General features: G+C 51.1%; 1 protein-coding gene across 5 annotated transcripts in view; it reads left to right on the top strand.

Annotated features, from left to right (window-relative positions):
• LOC103110235 (cytokine receptor common subunit beta-like) overlaps positions 1-11,415 on the top strand; it is an 18,122-nt gene extending 6,707 nt beyond the window's left edge. For 2 of the 5 annotated variants that reach the window (XM_060188895.1, XM_060188896.1), the window contains exons 3-15: positions 136-259; positions 527-717; positions 3,081-3,232; positions 3,309-3,477; positions 4,063-4,213; positions 4,304-4,461; positions 5,166-5,305; positions 6,110-6,272; positions 7,005-7,151; positions 7,670-7,760; positions 7,979-8,036; positions 8,597-8,694; positions 9,282-11,415. In XM_060188895.1, coding sequence (XP_060044878.1) covers positions 136-259; positions 527-717; positions 3,081-3,232; positions 3,309-3,477; positions 4,063-4,213; positions 4,304-4,461; positions 5,166-5,305; positions 6,110-6,272; positions 7,005-7,151; positions 7,670-7,760; positions 7,979-8,036; positions 8,597-8,694; positions 9,282-10,236 — 2,597 coding nt within the window. In that variant the 3' untranslated portion in view covers positions 10,237-11,415. The remainder of the gene's footprint in view (positions 1-135; positions 260-526; positions 718-3,080; positions 3,233-3,308; positions 3,478-4,062; positions 4,214-4,303; positions 4,462-5,165; positions 5,306-6,109; positions 6,273-7,004; positions 7,152-7,669; positions 7,761-7,978; positions 8,037-8,596; positions 8,695-9,281) is intronic. The other 3 variants (XM_060188897.1, XM_060188898.1, XM_060188899.1) reach the window with 3 other exon arrangements.
• The last annotated feature ends 6,628 nt before the right edge of the window (positions 11,416-18,043 follow it).

Here is an 18,043-nt window from a genome sequence, read left to right as displayed (position 1 = left end):
CCCCAGGAATTACTCAGGGGCTTGACAGGATCCTGTCCCCCTCACCAGAGCAGGACCCTGGAGGGACTGGGAGCAGGCAGGTGGCCAGAACACCTGCAGGGGAGAGGTGTGACCCTTCCCACTGTCCCGGGTCAGGCACCGTCCCTCTGCAAACCCTGCAGTGTCACAACGACTACTCCAGCCGCATCGTGTGTAGATGGGCAGCCCCCCGGGACGCTCAGCGCCTCCTCAATGTGACCCTCCTGCACAGCTTCAACAGGTGGGTGAAGCAGAGGGCGGGGGGCTGTGTCTGAGGATGGGTCCTGCCCAGGGACTCTGCTAGCCGGGGGCCGGAGGCCCAGGGGGCTTGCAGGGAGTGTATTCTGGTGATAGTGGCTACAATGAAAAGTGACATTGCCTCCTGTCTGTTTTGCTTCTCACTGGGCTCCTGGACCTCCCAGAACCTCCCATGAGGTGATCACCCAGTGACTTCTGTGCAATAGGTGACTGTCCTTACTTTGGGCTAATCCCAATCCCCTCCTTGCAGCAACCCCCCAGAGCCAGTGTCCTGTGACCTCAGCGACGATATCCCTTGGCTGGAGGGCCAGTGTCCTGGCTGCGTGCCCAGAAGATGCATCATTCCCTTTGAATCTTTCACACTTGGCAACAGAGACTACTTCTTGTTCCGACCAGACAGGCCTCTAGGGGCCCAACTCACTGTCACGCTGACCCAGCATGGTGAGACAGTCTCTGGTCAGGGTGCTCTCCTGTGTGGACACGGGACCTTAGGTGTGGCCAACTGTAGTGGTGACCAGGGAGCTTCTGGGGACCTGGGGCCAGAGGCCTGGCCTCCCTGTGAGGGGCCCCCGCAGGTTCAGCAGGAGGCTCTGGATAAAGCACCTGGCTGCCTCCGCACCTGCCCTGCCCTGCTCTGCCCCATCTTCACCTCTCCAGGCTCTGCCCTCCTGACCCAGAGGGAAATTTTGTGTCTTGAAAACTCACCCAAGTGGCGTAGTCCAGTGCTGGCACCAGCTGTGCTATAGGCGAGGTGCCACAGGCTCAGAAGGGGTTGTCACTTCTGAGCTTGTGACAGTGGTGGCCCCGATACCCCCCAGCACTTCCTATTCCATGTTAGAGACTGTCACCCCACCACACCCAAGTGATTCCTCCCTGGTGTGTGGGTAGCATGTCCACAGCTACCCATGAAAATACATGGACTTTGGTGGGTGTCAATAATAATTTTATGTTGTTAGATTAAAACATTTTTAGATAGAAACAAGGGAGAGAGAGAGAAAGAGAGAGAGAGAGAGAGAGAGAGAGAAAGAGAGAGAGAGAGACGCCACAACATGAAGGCTTTCATTAATGCCGTAGGTGCTGGCATCAAGCATCCCTCACACACATGGCAAAGCTGCACATTAGCCAGATGAGGTATTTCCCCTGGCCCTTATGCTTTAGGTTTTATTTGGCTTTACAATGGAAAGGAAGATAATCTATTCCTAACTGGAGCAATAGAGGAAATTCTTTCTTAGGGTGAAGATCAATTGAAAGAGGGTGGAACTTTATAAAAGTGTGCCCTAATAAGGCTAACAGCAATCATGTGTGTCCTGGGCTTGTGGGAGATAGCCACCGGATGCGACCTTAGTTCTCAGGAACAACACAAATCAGGTGTTTTGTCATTCCATTTGAATGAAGGCAAAAGAGATAAAGGGATGTGGCTCACTAGACCTCTCTGGCTAGCGGCAGAGATGCAGATCTGCCCGGGTCGAGTTCAGTGCCCCAGCTCCCTAAGACCTGACTAGCTCCCTGCTCTTCAGAGGATCCCAGCTCTAGTTTCTCTAGCCCGCCTCATTTTCTTTTCTTTTTTTAATTTTCACTATCTTTATTTATTTATTGGATAGAGACAGCCAGAAATCCAGAGGGAAGAGGTTCATAGAGAGGGAGAGAGACAGGGAGACATCTGCAGCCCTGCTTCCCACTCGCAATGCTTTCCCATTGGTGGGGACAAGGAGCTCAAACCCAGGTCCTTGCGCACTGTAACATGTGCACTCAGCCAGGTGTGCCACCACCCCGCCTCGCTCACCTCATTTTTCTAGAGCAGCACTAAGCTGCTTCCCAGAAGTGTGGGCTAGGATAGAGCAGATAGGGAAGGGGACAGGGAGTTCACTTCAGTGTCTACAAGCCTGTGCTGGATGGATGTCAAAGGGTCCGGTCTTTCTGAGGGAGTTCAGAGCAAGGGGCAGACACGGGATGTTGCCTGGTGACTCATGGCCACTGGAGGTGCTTGTGTCATTGTGAGCGGCAGTGGGCAGAAGGGCCTCAGGCAACACAGCACAGTTTACAGGAGGACGGGGTACTGCAGGGACAATGCAGGTAAATGTTGGGGCTCATTGGGAAACTCCTAATACCTTTATGAGTGATTTTGTCTGAATAGCTCCTTGAGGGCATCTATCTGGATTGTTCATTCACCCACCCATTCATCATTACACTGACTTGCGGCCCCAAATTCACTAATCACTACAAGCCGAATGCTGGTCCACTATGACACATGAGTTTTGCAGCACAAGCAGAAAGAAGCTCACATGGAAACACTCAGATACACCGGGATGTAGGACAGATTCTGGTAGGACAGAAAAAAGAGGGCTCTTCCCTGTGGGTGAGGAGGGTTCTAGACTTTTTTAGAGGAGGAGCAGACACAGTGGAGGCTGAGAAGGGCAGGGCTCTGGGCAGGTGGAGGGGAAGAGCTACACAGCAGCAGAGGCAGAAAGAGGAGTCACAGCGCCCTCTGCTGCCAAGGAGGCCTCCCAGGCAACACCCTGGAATGTGGGATTCTGGGGAGAAGGGGCTCCCCAGGGTGCAGCTGCCAGCACCTTCTGTGGAGCTGGTGCTGTGTGTGCACAGGCATCTGCACAGCTCTGTCTCTTGTTCACACTCAGTGCCCAGGGCTTTGCAAATGAAGGGCCCAAGGCCCACCCCCGGGGGTGGGGGCGGGGCAGGGACTGTGCAGGGGATCAGCTGATGGGAGCAGCACTCAGACTGGGGCCCAGGTCCCTCCTGCTCCCACAGAGGTCAGCCACTCAGGCCCGTGTCTCCCCACCCTGCAGTGCAGCCCCCCACTCCCGAGGACCTGCAGGTCAGTGCTGAGGGGGCCGGAGCCCTGCTGACCTGGAGAGAGGCTCCTGGCACAGCCCAGAGCCGCTGGCTGTCAGGACAGGAGTTTGAGCTGGTCTACAGGAGGCTTCAGGACTCCTGGGAGGTAAGCAGCTGGGCCAGCTCTGCCCGGGCCCGGGCACACCTGGTGGCCCCTGCTCCATCTGCCCCTCTGCCCACAGGATGCCCACACCATCCACACCAACACCTCCCGGGCCACCCTGGGCCCCCAGCAGCTCCTGCCCAGCAGCACCTATGTGGCCCGAGTGCGCAGCCACCTGGCCCCCCACTCGGGGCTCCTGGGGCGGCCCAGCCAGTGGAGCCCTGAGGTGCAGTGGAGGTCCCCACCAGGTGAGGAGGGTGCCAGCTACACCTCCACCCAGCAGTTGGAGGGACCCAGACAAGGACAGAGCAAAGGCTTATGCCCTGTGGGGAGGGGACTTCTGGAAGGTTCCAGGGGAGCAGCAGGCATGCATGCCGGGGACTGAGACCTGCTGACTCTGGGCTGGTGAGAGCACGGTCCCTCTGTGGGGAGGGCCACTGCAGTCCTGCTCAGAGTGGAGTCCTCACAGGGGCTTCCAGGAACTGCCGTGCCCTGTGTGACAAGCCGCCCTCCATTGGTGTCAAGCTGCCCCTCCTCACTGTGGCCTCTGGGAGGAACATCCTGAGAGGAGACCCAGGGGCAGGAATTCTCATGACAGCTCCCGTGTGCAGACCCCTGGCATTAGCTGTGACCCCCAGACACTCAGTGCTTGCTCTGCACTCTGCTCATGGGCACCAGGGCCCAGCACCCTTTCTGACAACGTGCACACAGCTGACTGGTCCAGGCTGGCCTGGGCCTGGTGCTTGTGTCCCTAGAGCCTCTGAGCTCTCTAGAAAGCTAGCTGGGTGATGCCCACGAAGAGCCAGGGAGCAGGGCCACAGCAGACCACCTAGGACTGTCGCCTGTAGGGGACGAGGCCCAGCCCCAGAACCTGCAGTGCCTCTTCAACGGGGTCCACATGCTCAGCTGCTCCTGGGAAGTGAGGCCCGAGGTGGCCAGCTCCATCTCCTTCTCCCTCTTCTACAAATCCAGCCCCAGTGCAGGGTGAGTGGCTCCTCTCTGCTTCAGATCCCAGGGTGGGGTGGGGGTACACCCACAGCCCCTCTCTGCCCTCACCTGCTCTGCAATCCCCAGGGAGGAAGAGTGCTCCCCAGTGCTGAGGGAGGAGCTCCGAGGCCCCAACATTCGGTTCCGATGTCACATCCCTGTACCAGAGCCCTGGAGCCACGGCCAGTACAGTGTCCACATCCGGCCAAGGGAGGAAGGGAAGTTCATTCAGAGCTCAGACAACAGTGAGTTTGCACCTGGCTCTGTCCATGGGGTTGGGACAGCTCTGTCTCCTGTGTTACTTGTGTCAAGCTGGGGTCCTCCCAGCCCCTCTTTGGTCACCTTCAGCAATGTGGGGCTGGGGGTGTCACAGGTCATGTAGTCTGAGGTGAAGCTCCCGACAAGCAGCCACACAGCAGCAACCATGGAGATGACCAATGGGGAGGCCGGCACAGCTGCCCTCTGCAGGCGCACAGCTCTGTGCCCACTGCCCTGCCCAGCCTGCCCCTCTCTAGCTCCCCAGTGCTGCTGCTGCTGCTGCTGCTGCTGATGTTGCAGCCAGGGCTCCCTCTCCTCTCACCACACTCCCTGCCAGAGAGTCTCCAGTTCCCCCTGTGCTCCTGACCACTCATTTCTGATGTCAGAGCAACTGCTCTGCACTCCCCCGGTTGGGCTGTGCATGTGAATTGAGCACTGTGCTAGAAAGGAACCAATTTCACTCCAAGCGCCCATTCTCTGGGTTCCCTCATGGCAAAACAAGTGCACCTCAGTGACACCAGGAGCCTGCTCAGCCCAAACCATGGCCTGTTGTCAGGAGTGACACAGATGCCTCCTGTTGAAGGCATTCGGGGCCCTGGGCAACAGAGAAGTCCCTGTGAGCAGCCCGTGCAGGGACTGTCCCCCTGGGGAGAGTCAGCACCCACATTCTCCCCACGCCACCCCCCTGCAGTCCAGCTTTCCCCCCCGACCCTGAACGTGAGCCAAGCTGGGGACGGCTACGTCCTGTCCTGGGAGGCCCAGAAGCCACGCTTTGACCACATCGGACACACCTTCCAGGTCCAGTACAAGAAGGACTCGGCCTCCTGGCTGGTGAGCACCTGCCGGGGCGGGGGGCGGGGGGTGACAGGACCATGGGGCAAAGGATCACAGCTGGCCACAGGGTGCCTGGGGACCTGCTGGTGACTGGTCCTTTGAAGGAGGCCAGTGGGCGCGTTGACCATGACCCCGTGGGGCCGACAGCTCATGCCCCATCCCTGGGTGGTAGAATGGATGGTTGGAGGGTGGGGTGACTGGGCCAGGTTCACAGCAGCCAAAGCCAAATTGTAAAGACAAAGCCACGGGCAACAGGTGCTCGGGGTCACACAGTCCTGGGGGCATGTGCTCAAGACTCCCTCCAGGCCCCAGATGTGCAGAGCGGCTCCTCAGGGATCCATCAGGGCCCCCTCTTCCAGGCAGCCCTCAGGGCTTGTGTGCAGATACTAGGGAGCCCAGCCCTACTAGGACCCTGGACTCAGCTGCAGACTCTCAGAGTGGAAATGCGGAAACTGATACCAGAAATATTTGGACAATGTAAAGGTGGAATTTTGTCTCCAGGCCCTACTCCCTAGTAAGCATCCACAGTCCCATCTGTCTGTCCTGGCCTCCATGGAAGGCCACACCTGCAGTCCAGTCTGTCCCCAGAGGGAATTCAGGACACAGTAACCTGTAACAAGAGCAGGTAACACATGGTGCAATGACCGGTGTTGCTCTCTGGACCTGGGGAGGGCCCTCAGCGCTACATAGACAGGGACACAAGGTCCCCTCAGACAAGGCCCCCAGAACAGGGGGAGCCAGTTTCTGCAGCCCAGGTCCACCCCTACCCAATTCCCCTACCTACCTCCTATATCTACCCAGGAGGCCAAGACTGAGGTGGTGCCGGGCACCTACCGACTACTGCTGGCGGGACTGCCGGCCTTCACCAGGTTCCAGGCCAGGGTGAGGGTCAGGTCCACCCCCAGGAACTACAGTGGCATCTGGAGCGAGTGGAGTGTGGAGACCATCTGGGACACAGAGTGGGGTATGTCTCCCCACCTATACTCACCTCTGTAGGGTACCCAGACTTAGAGACCCAGACAGGAGCTCCTGGCCTGTTGCTCCTTGCGCAGTGAGCAACCAGCATAACTGTGTCGGAAACTGCTTCCATCCCTGCAGACACCTTCACGTACTAACATCCTTTAGAAAGTGACAGGTGTTGGGAGTTGGGCGGTAGCACAGTGGGCTAAGCGCAGGTGGCACTAACAGCAAGGACCAGCATAAGGATCCTGGTTCGAGCCCCCGGCTCCCCACCTGCAGGGGAGTCACTTCACAAGCAGTGAAGCAGGTCTGCAGGTGTCTGTCTTTCTCTCCCCCTCTCTGTCTTCCCTGACTCTCTTCATTTCTCTCTGTCTTATACAACAACAACAACATCAACATCAATAATAACTATAATAATAAAGCAACAAGGGCAGCAGAAGGAAATAAAGAAAGAAAGCAAAAAGAAAAAAAAAGAAAAGAAAGTGACAGGTGTTGTGCAAACAGGCACCTAAGCAGAGTGCATCAGCTTCCAGAGGGTGTCGCCCCCTCCCTGGCAGGCCCTGAGACCTCTAGTAATAAATCTCACAGTTCCATTAACTTCAGAGCCTCTCTGAGCCTGTCTTCTGTTCCTTAGTAGCACAGACATGAGTGGCTACAGCCTGAAGGCAGAATCTGAAGGCTTTGACCTTCTCGGGTGCTGCCCCTGCTGCTCTCACTTACCTCCCCTTTCCACCAGCATTACCACCTGCACAAAAGCCCAAGACTAGGTCCCGGAGGTGGCTGCAGAGAGAGGATGGAGGTGATGGTGCCAGCCAGGAACCCATTACACAACCTGCATGGTCAGGGCAAGAGATCCAGAGAAAGTGCCAGATCAATCAGAAAGGTGGGCTGGACCTCTGGGTCCAGGGAGGCAAAAGGGGATATCCTGGAGGGGGCCGGCCTGAGAGCACTGCAGGTGCCCTGTAGGGGTGCTGGAGGCCACTGAGGGGACCAGGACTTCCTGGCTTCCCTCCCAAAGGATCTTTGTCAATTGACCACCCCAGCCCTCCAAGTTCACTGGGTCCAGATATCTGTTGCATCCTTCAGGAATGCCCCTGAGATCTTCATGAGCTGAGCCACTGTTCCCTGAAATGTGAGCATATAACACCTCTTGCTGGTGGACAGGGCCTAACCTCTGTGTCCACCTACATGAGCAGAATTGTGAGGCTCAAAGCAAAGCCCCTCCCTCCCTGTCTTTCTGCTCCTACACTCTCCTCCAAAGTAAAACCAGTGAATTCAGAACACTGTACCTGAGACCAGGGATGGAGACACAGCAAGCCTGCACCTCACCCCCTTGAGCCCACCCACATCCCCCTTCCCCTCCCATGATGCTAATGGCCTTCGCCTGCCTGCCATCCCTAGTGCTGCCCACGTGGGGGCTGTCACTCATCCTGGTCTTCGCCACCCTGGCCCTGCTCCCTGCCCTGCGCTTCTGCGGCATGTATGGCTACAGGTGAGGGGACCCCAGCATGGAGGGAGGATTCAGAGGTCCCCAGGGTCAGGGGCTCTGCTCTGCAAGGACCCAGATGCAGAAGGCACTGTGAGGGGCCGAGATCAGACCCCACACTCCCCCTGGCCTCAGTTTCCCATGCACCCATGAGCCTGGGAATGTTGCTGGGGTCTCTGCAGCTGTCAGCTCCCCTCACCCCTCACCCCTCACTGTCTCTCCAGGATGAACCGCAAGTGGGAGGAGAAAATCCCCAACCCCAGCAAGAGCCAGCTGTTCCAGGTGGGGTCATGGAGGGAGGGGGTGGAGGGCAGGGCGCCTTGTCTGCTCCCAGGTCCCTGTGCTCAGGCCCCCTACCCTGCTGTGGGCCTAGAGGTGGAGGGGGCCTGGGAAGGGTGGAGCTCAGGGCTGGGCCTGCTGCCCACAGTCTGGGGGCAGGGGGATGTGGAGTGGGGCCCAGGGAGCCCAGGCTGGCTGTAGGATGGCCAGGTGTGGGGGCTGCTGGCTTCCAGGTGAGTTGAGCTGGGAGGGACCTGGAGTGCTGGGTGGGGAAAGCCTCTGAGCAGAGGATCTTGGGGTGAGGCAGGCCCCCCCCACTGCAGGGGACCAGGGTGGGGGACACTGGGGTTCCATGACCCCCAACAGCAGGGCTGCATGTGCAGTGGGCACTGGCCTGTGTCCTCCTGGTGGCACTGCCCACCAGGGCTGGGCCTGGGGAGAGGCAGCCTCTCTGCTCCTTGTCCCGCTGTCAGGGCCCCAGGCCATGCTCACTGGCTGGGACCCTCCCATGTGGCCCAGGCCCTGTCACCCCACAGCTGACACACATGTCCTCTCTCTTCCAGAAGGGGCCTGCCAGGCTCCAGCCACCAGACAGCATGACCCTCTTTGCCAGGGGTCCCCCTCACAAGGGCATGTGGGGCACACTCCCCACGCTGCAGGGGTGAGTGTGTGGGCATGAGGCCAGGGGCTGGGGCCACAGGGGAACAGGGGCACAGGGGAACAAGGCAGGGGGAGGAAGGGAGTTGCCTCAGGCTCAGTGTGAGGCCCTGGGATGGAGTTGGGTTGAGGGTAGGCGCTGAAAAATGCCTCCTGTGGACACTGGGGGAGGTCCTGGTTCCAGGTCAGAAAGGCCATGCCTACGCCATGACCCCCAGGAGCAGGAGCTAGAGTGGGACATGCCTGCCCTGACCCAGGAACCATGCTGCCTTGTTCTGTGGGGACCCAGGGGTGCCAAGCCTCAGGGGAGGTGTGCCCGGGGTGGTGACCAGGAAGGGGGCCCAAGGTGATGGCAGAAGCTGGCAGGGATTTGTGCTGAGGGAACCTGGGTGGGGACATGGCTTGGGCCCCTGGCAGAGGAGCTCCTGGCCCAGAGCCTGGAGTGGGGCTCTAAAGTGCAGGTGGGGGTATCCCCCTCCTCCTCACCTGGGCCTGCTCTGTGTCTAGAGCCTGAGGGGCCTGGTGCTCAGCCCCTGTGCACTTGAGCCATGTCTGCCCTGCTGGGCCCTCACCTCTGACCTCTCTCCTCAGGGTGTTCCCTGTCGACTTTGGGCACAGCGAGGTGTCACCCCTCACCACAGAGGAGCCTAAAGATGCCCGGAACTCACCCCCTCAGCTTGGCTGCAGTCCCTCCTCTCAACCCCCCTCAGACCTGCCCACCCAGTCCCAGCCTGACTCAGGGGCCTCCTCAAACCAGTCGTCTGGCTTCCACTTCAATGGCCCCTACCTGGGCTCCCCCCCTAGCGGCTCCCTGCCTGACATCACAGGCCAGCAGGCTCCTCCACAGGCTGGCAGCAGCCCCCAGGCACAGCCCCCAGAAGCTCTGCAGTACCTGTGTCTGCCCCCAGGGGGGCAGGTACAGCTGGTGCCCCTAGCCCAGGTGATGGCTCAGGCCCCCAGACCCCAGGACCAGGACAGCAGCCTCTGTCAGGGGGCCAAGGAAAAACCCTCCCCACTGTCAGGAGCTGACCCTGGCCCTCCTGCCCCTGGGTCTGGCCTGGATGGTCAGGGTCCAGAGGACAGTCCCAGCACAGAGGCCACTAGCTCTGAGGACCCTGAGGACTGTGTGGTGGCCTCTAGCTATGTCAGCCCTAAAGATCTGGCCCTGTCCCCACCCTCAGGGGTCTGCTCTGTCCCCACACCCCACCCTCTGAGCCTCCCTTCTGCCCAGAGCCCCAGTCTCTGTCCAGGCCTGGCCAGCAGGCTCCCTGCTGTGCTGGGCCCCATGAAGCCAGAGTTTGAGGATTATGTGGGGCTTCCTCAGCCCTCAGACCTCTCCCCCAGCTCTCTGGCCAGCCCTGCCCCTCCTGTGGCCAGTAGTCCTCTACTGAATCCACGGGAACCCCGAGCAGAGGTGACTCTGGTCTCCCCACAGCCAGAGGGCCTCCTGGTCCTTCAGCAGGTGGGAGGCTATTTTCTCCCTTCGGTCTTGGACTTTCCCTGTCACCTTCCAGGCCAGGACTCCTCTCCTGCTGGCCGTCTCTGACTGAGCTGCTGCCGGTGGTGCTGGCAGTCTGAAATGTCAAGAAGCATGTTTAGCTGCTCTCAACCATGAAGCCACGGTAGGATTTGCAGCCTAGCAGCGACAAGTAGCCTGGACAAGTGGACACTTTCTCTGCCTCAGCCGGTCCCTGCACCAGCCTCCAGGGCCATCCTCAGTTCTTCCCAGAATTTCTGCATTATGCATTATCTATGGACACCAGTTTGAGAGAGAGGCCTGATTCTCAAACTCACTCAAGTCCCGGAACCCACTACAGAGTTTGCTACTTTTTTGTTTGTACAGTGTTATTGATTTGATAATTTGGGGTTTGAGATTTTATATTTCTAAGGCATTCCCAGGAGATGCCGGTGGTATTTCTTTCTTCCCTGATTTGATTCTGGCTGTTTTTATGTCTGCTGAGTTTTAGGATGTGTTTATCACTATTCCCCACCCACATGCACAGTAGGCAGGAAATGCTCACAGTTAAGGTGACTATCAGAAGGATTTTTCTTCTTTATTATTGTGTAATGCTGTTTTTTTTCCTTTTATGTTATTGTGAGTATAATGTCACTCACAAAATTCCAATGCTTTGAACTGTCTTTAAAGTTTTCTTTGTGGTTAAGCAGGTTACCCTTGAGTGAATGAAAGGGGAGTTGGGTGGTAGCACAGCGGGTTAAGTGCATGTGGTGCCAAGCACAAGGACCAGTACAAGGATCCTGGTTTGAGCCCCCGGCTCCCCACCTGCAGGGGAGTCGCTTCACAAGCAGTGAAGCATGTCCGCAGGTGTCTTTCTCTCCCCCTCTCTGTCTTCCCCTCCTCTCTCTATTTCTGTCTGTCCTGTCTAACAATGAAGACATCGATAACAACAAAATAACTACAACAATAAAAAACCACAAGGGCAACAAAAGGGAAAATAAATAAATAAATACTTTACAAAAAGAATGAATGAAAGAAAAAAGTTTATCTTTACTTATACATTCTATGCATGTTATGTTACATGACATTATTTGATGTCACACACGAGTATATGTTCTCCTTCACCATCCTGGGGCATGATGGGGAAAGGACTAGGTGGGGGACGACAGTGTTTTGCAGATACCTATCGTGGTAAAATGAGAATTCTTACCCATGTGTCAATAACTGTCCTGGAAACCATTAACTCCCCAATAAAAGAAAAAACTGCCAGTTATTGTTTTGTTTAAGTCTGAGCTCTCCAGCGGGAGGCTGTGAAGAGGGCTTCAGAGACCAAAGAAACTTCTATTTACCAAAATTCACTCCCCTAATGCAATTATGATCTCAAATAAATAGCAAGCACCCACTCCCAACTACTCCAACACATAAACATCCGTTTTTTGTTTGTTTCATGAAGATGTTTTATTGCAATTTTTCCAGTTGGCTATGTGTGGGCAGTTGGAATTAATATGTTGGGCTCCTTTCCAATACATGTAGGCTACCATGCCCCGACCAGCGGGGCGGTGAACAGGGGCTAGGAACCTAAAAGACCTGGAATGACAGGGACAAGAGACACGAAAGAACGACAGCAAGACAAGTTTCTGATCAAGCTGCAAAATTTTATTGTGTTCACAGGCATTATAAGGCTTTGGGAAAGGGGGAGCATAGGGGGAAGGGGGAGGCAGAGATGCTGGAGGAGGAGGAGGGGGAGCAAACTCCAAAGTGGAATGTTCCTTGCAACAAACAATGGCTGAAACCATGTTAATTACCACAACTGTGTGTTGTCTCACTTGATTACTGATAAATGGTTTACCTGAGGGGAAATGGCCTGCCCAGAGGGGAAATAAAACCTGTCTCGAGGGCTTCCATTGTTTCAAAGCTTATCATCTATCAAGCAGAGAAATGGTTCCTAGCACTACCTCATTTATTTTCAACACTGGATTCCATAGGATGCTCTTGAATGTGGACATGATTTCATTTTTGGTGATATTACTGGTAAGTATTTAAGTGTGATTTCTTCAAGCACAAATATTGCTGTAATAAACAGGGCTTTGTTGGGGAAGCCGTACTGGCATCTCATCCCTTCGTTATAATTTAACTTGAGGCAGGAAATCGGGGGTGAGGAGCAGAGACCTTAACAGCAGGTTTGGTGGGCATAACCAGAGGGGTGAAGTATTGACCTGATTCCTCCCACGGGGTGAGTGCAAAACCAATCTTCCCGCATCTTATAAGGCTCTCGGTGTCTTTTTGGGGAGGGGAGGCAGAGCCACAATTTCTAGGGAAACAATTTTTGTTGCTGACACCAACCTCCATGCAAATCAAGTTTGCTTCACGGGGGACTCAGAGGCGGACTATAGGGTCCTCCCCCTGCAGTGCCTTGCCTTGCACCCCTTACTGGTGTCCTTGCCCTGCCAAGGTTGGATGTCTCGATGCATAATTCTGAGTTTTATGCCATCCAAAAAGGAGGTCTGTCACCCTCAGGTTCAGCCAGGCCTCTGTCAGCCAAATCAAGTCTGTGATAATGTATTTGCAAAGGTTTTGATGCCAAGGAGTCAATCTGCTGTTTTATAAAATCAGTAATCTTATTAAAAATAAAGGGTCTTAAGGTAATCATTAACAAAAGACTAATAAGGGTCCCATAAGGGGCTCTGTAGTGACTCAAGACTATTTGTGGTGGAGTCTATAACCTGTTGTAATTTGTCAGAAAATTCATGGGAGGAATATATAGAGTGTCCTAGCATGCCACCAGCAAGTCTAAGGGAAGCAGTCAGTGGATGTGATGTCCAGGGGAAGAAACACAGCACGTCTGGTCCTCTGGTGGTGAAATTTTTCTTCTTCATAGAGGGTCAGCTGTGGAACAAGCAAAACTAGGAGGCAAGGACCAGGTAGAGAAGAATTGACATGAAAATATAGGATGGTGTTGTACCAAAACACAGAGGAGGTACATACACATTAGGTGAGGTTCCTTGAAAATGAGGAATATTTTGAGAAAAGTGAGCAGTCAATAAACATGCAAAGATGAAGTCAGCAGTGGTAGGTCAGCAGAAAGAGAAGAGTTGGATAGGCTGGTGTGGTTAGCTGGACTATATACTGCCATGGAGTCCCTTGTGGTAAGGACTTGCCAACAGGGACTCTGTGGATTTTGTAAGAGCAATAATGTCATCCACCATAATAAAAGGAAAACAAACATGGACATCCAGTGTTGAAAAAGAGAAAAAGAATATGTCTCTGTGACTGGAAAAGTGGATGGCTTTGTCAATGAGATACAATAAATGGACAATTCGAATTTTTGTAAATATTAAAAAGGTTTAGTATGTTACTTCATTGACACTTTAGCCAACTGAATACTGGGGGATGCATTCCCCTTCTTTTTTTATTAATTAAGCTTAAGGGTTTTAGTTTTTCTTGTTTGAGCTGTAGCCCACATAAATTTGGAAAAAATATCAACTGAGAAAAAAAAAGTTTTTGTTTACTAGACATGGGCAGGTGAATTACATCAATCTGTCAGAGAGCATTGGCTTATATCAATGGAGATTAATCTTAAGAGTCTGAATAGCAAGATCTTAATTAAACAATGCAGGAGCCAGTAAAGTGCTCTCACTATGGCAGGTCAAGCGTTAAAATTTTAAGAGGCTTGTAAAAAAATGAGAAAAATTTTAGGATATGAGTGACTTTAGGAGTCATCACACACCCATAAATAAAAAATGAAAAATTTTTAGTTTTAAATCTTACCATATGAGCAGTCAGTTCTTCATGTGCAGATGTACCTATAATATTTACTTAGGGAGAGAACTTGTACCAAGTTAATTAATGATCTAATGGTTAGAATTGGCTTGAGGTTTTTTTCTATGATTTTAGAAGGCTCTCTATTAGAATATACCAATATGTTATAGAAAGTCAATACCTAATGTGTTGACATGATAAAATGTTTACCACTTTTTGGCATTATTTTAAACTGATTAGACAGTTTAAGTACAATACTATAACTTTAGTTTACTAAGATCTTTACTCATCACAAGGCTATCATGAGTAAGTGTAGATATAAAACTCATAATAGATTTTGCTCCTTAGAACTCTAATATGGCAACTTAAAGGGCTAAAATAAAACTTCATAGCTTAAATGTTCAAAATATTAATTTTGTTAAATCAGGATTTGCCAAAAAAAATCTATCAGACCAGAAGCACAATGTATTAACTTAATTTATCAAGAATAAACCTCTGGCAGTGTCTTAAAACAAACCAGATAATTTTTACAAGCAGAAAGATATAAAGAGGAAAACCAGAGAAAAAGCCTCTGGCATGTAAATAATTAACATAACCATTGTGTTATCTTTTACTAACCCAAGCCAGTCTTAAACAATTTTAAGTAAAATGTTAGACTTTGTTTGTTAGGATCTTTATCACAAAGCTATCACACCCTTAGGCCAGCTATGAACAAGAGTGGGTACATAACTTAATTGATCTTTCACTTTGATTTGAATAGGTAACTTAAAAAGCTAAAATAAACCTTATAGCTGAAATGTTAAAATAAATGTTTATTATTAACATTTTTTAGATGACCATTTTACACTAATTTTGTTGAATCACATCTGCCAAATGAAAATTTTTTATCAGGCCAGGAATAGTATGTTTAACCCTTTTTTTCCTGGCAAGGCCACTGCTCTACACTGACTGGGTTATTAAAAAGCCAGTTCAAGCATGGAATTAACAAATTAACAAACAGTGGCAGTTGGTATTGGGGTGCTGGTAATATTTACAATTCTCACAAGAGTGAGAGAGACTGTAGAGGCATTTTACCATGCCTAGATAACTCAGAAAATCTTTTAACTAATGAATTGATGCTGATATTAGTTATCAGAAGGTCGAAACTGTCCTATATTTTATTTTGGTAAAGGCATTATCTTAAAACTAACAAGCCAAAAAAAACCTCTATGAGTCAGGATCTTTAAAACCACATTTAGCTTAACTAAATCTTATTTAAAACTTAAAACAACCTTTAGTTACTTAGGAGTTAACACACATTAATGAAAACAAGGTTAGCAGACAGACTTAAAACAGACATTTTTGGTGAAAAGAAAAATTTTTGCTTTGAAAAGCGGCTTTTGGATTTTTAACTCACAGCCTCCCAGGAGGAGCATTTGTGGCTAAGAATGATTGACTGAAGTCTTTGCCAATCTGTGGAGCAGGAGCTCTGTGCCGTGATTGGCTGCACGGGCAGAACAGGCTGGTTTAGTTTAACGCCGCGCAGAGAAAAATCTTTGGAAGTTCTTTTTCTGGGCTAAGGTACATTTTTAGAGTTTTAAAGAAACAAATCATTAAATTTCTATCAAAAGTGTGTAATGGTTCTCTGATTAATAGCTTTTAAATTAAAGAGAACGTCTTGTTTGATTGATTTCATTCTTTCTCTAAATAGCTTGCTAGCCAGATAAGATCTCACTCAGAATTGGTTTAACACTTTCTGAGAGCTCTGGGGGAAGCCAGAGGGAAAAATCTGGATCTTTTTTTTTTTTTTTTTGGCTTGCTAGTTTTAAGATAATGCCAAATTAAGAGCCCACAGTTCTTTAACTAATTGTAAATGTTCTCGTTTTTTTAAATTTTATAAGGGAAGCTGTTTTTTGTGCTAGTTGCAGGGGGTCTTCAGGGTTTTATATTTCTATAGAAGCTTCATGTGCAGGGTCAGTTTGAGCCTGGCTCCAAGTAACAGGGAAAGCCAAAACCGGTTTTGATTTGGATGGTTTAGTTTTAGTTTTAGGGATTGGGTTTAGGTTTTTTGGTGAGGCTAAAAATGTAAGTTCTTCTGTAACTGCAGCTATTTCTTTCATTAATTGAAGCTGCTCTTTCCGGTCAGCAAGGACCTTGCGGAGGGTGGAAATTTCTGTAAGAGCTCCTGAGTGTGCCCGCCTGATGGAGGGATTGTCAAGGAGAGGGTCAGGCTGGAGAACAGGGGCATGAATGTAAGGAGGGGGATTAAAGGGAGGAGGACACCAATCAGGATTATGGTATTTGGCAGCCTCTTTTTCTAGCAAAGCCTCATCCTCCGTGGGAAGTGCTGCAGGAGAGGGAGGGTTTTGTAAAACTGGATAGAGGCGGGGGAAAGAATGCTGGGTTTCATTCTCATGTGAATTAGCAATAGGAAGGTCAATGGAGGAAACTTTATTGAGTGAGGTGGGACCTATAGGGAGGGGGACAGGACTTTTACTTTCATCGGGTGCTGGGAGGCTTTTATTTTGACGGGGTACTGGGGGATCAAGATCAATAATCACAGAAGGGCATGGGGATGGGGTCTTTGTCCTGGACGGTGGACGTGAAAGTTGCCGAAGGACCTTTTCACCCTCTGTAATAAGGTTTTTAATATCAGGGTGGTTATTATAAATTTTTAAGATATCATTAATTAAATTCCAGTAACAAAAGGCAGAAACAGGTACACGTTCAGGACCAAAAGACTGATAGTGATCATTAAGACAGTCACCAATTCTCCTCCAACGTTTCTCATCTATAGTGCCTTCCTGGGGGAACCAGGGGCAAATATTTCCAATATAATCTAAAAACTTCTTTAATTCTTTCTTTTTAACCCTAGTTCTTCGTGTCTTGAGTGACTCCTTGAGTCCTTTAATGAATAAATCTTGTTTGCTAAATTCATGTCCCATGGTTTTGCTTACCTCAGCCACTATGACACCCCTCCAGATGCGACTCACGGTCGGGTAGTTCCGTGGCGATCTCTGCGAGTCTTTGTGTTACCCCTTCGGCCGTGATGACTCAGTGAATTCTGATAGGCCTATCCTCTCGATCAGCGGAGTTCCTAGGTCCAGAAGGCTTCTTCGTCCCACGTCCGGGTGCCAGATGCCCCGACCAGCAGGGCGGTGAACAGGGGCTGGGAACCTAAAAGACCTGGAATGACAGGGACAAGAGACACGAAAGAACGACAGCAAGACAAGTTTCTGATCAAGCTGCAAAATTTTATTGTGTTCACAGGCATTATAAGGCTTTGGGAAAGGGGGAGCATAGGGGGAAGGGGGAGGCAGAGATGCTGGAGGAGGAGGAGGGGGAGCAAACTCCAAAGTGGAATGTTCCTTGCAACAAACAATGGCTGAAACCATGTTAATTACCACAACTGTGTGTTGTCTCACTTGATTACTGATAAATGGTTTACCTGAGGGGAAATGGCCTGCCCAGAGGGGAAATAAAACCTGTCTCGAGGGCTTCCATTGTTTCAAAGCTTATCATCTATCAAGCAGAGAAATGGTTCCTAGCACTACCTCATTTATTTTCAACACTGGATTCCATAGGATGCTCTTGAATGTGGACATGATTTCATTTTTGGTGATATTACTGGTAAGTATTTAAGTGTGATTTCTTCAAGCACAAATATCGCTGTAATAAACAGGGCTTTGTTGGGGAAGCCGTACTGCCACACTTGCCGCTTACTAGAATATAAAGCTGCAACAGACAAAATTGCAGGGCTTCCCTGAGATAATGAAGTAACAAAATTGAAAGGTTAGAATCTTTAAGTTCATCCAGGGACTCTCTATATCATAAAAGTGGTTTTCAGATGCATGGATGAGAGTGGGGGATTCAACAAATGAGCCAAGACTACCTGCTTGGGAACAACCCAAAACTAGCTTTCCACCTTACATGCACATATTCAAAAATCATTAACACTTCTTGGCTGGGGACACAGCATAATGGTTCTGCAAAACAACTTTCATGCCTGTGACTCTGAGGCCCCAAGTTCAATCCCCAGCACCACTATAAGCCAGAGCTGATCAGTGCTCTTATCTCTCTTTCTGTGTATCTTTCTCTCTGTATTTCAATTAAAAAAAATATATATATATATAATTTTACACAAAAACTCAAACATAAG

This window comes from Erinaceus europaeus, chromosome 4 (genome assembly GCF_950295315.1).
Source record: "Erinaceus europaeus chromosome 4, mEriEur2.1, whole genome shotgun sequence".
NCBI lineage: Eukaryota > Metazoa > Chordata > Mammalia > Eulipotyphla > Erinaceidae > Erinaceus > Erinaceus europaeus.
Note: the sequence above shows the minus strand (reverse complement) of the source record. Positions and strands in the feature narration are given on the sequence as shown.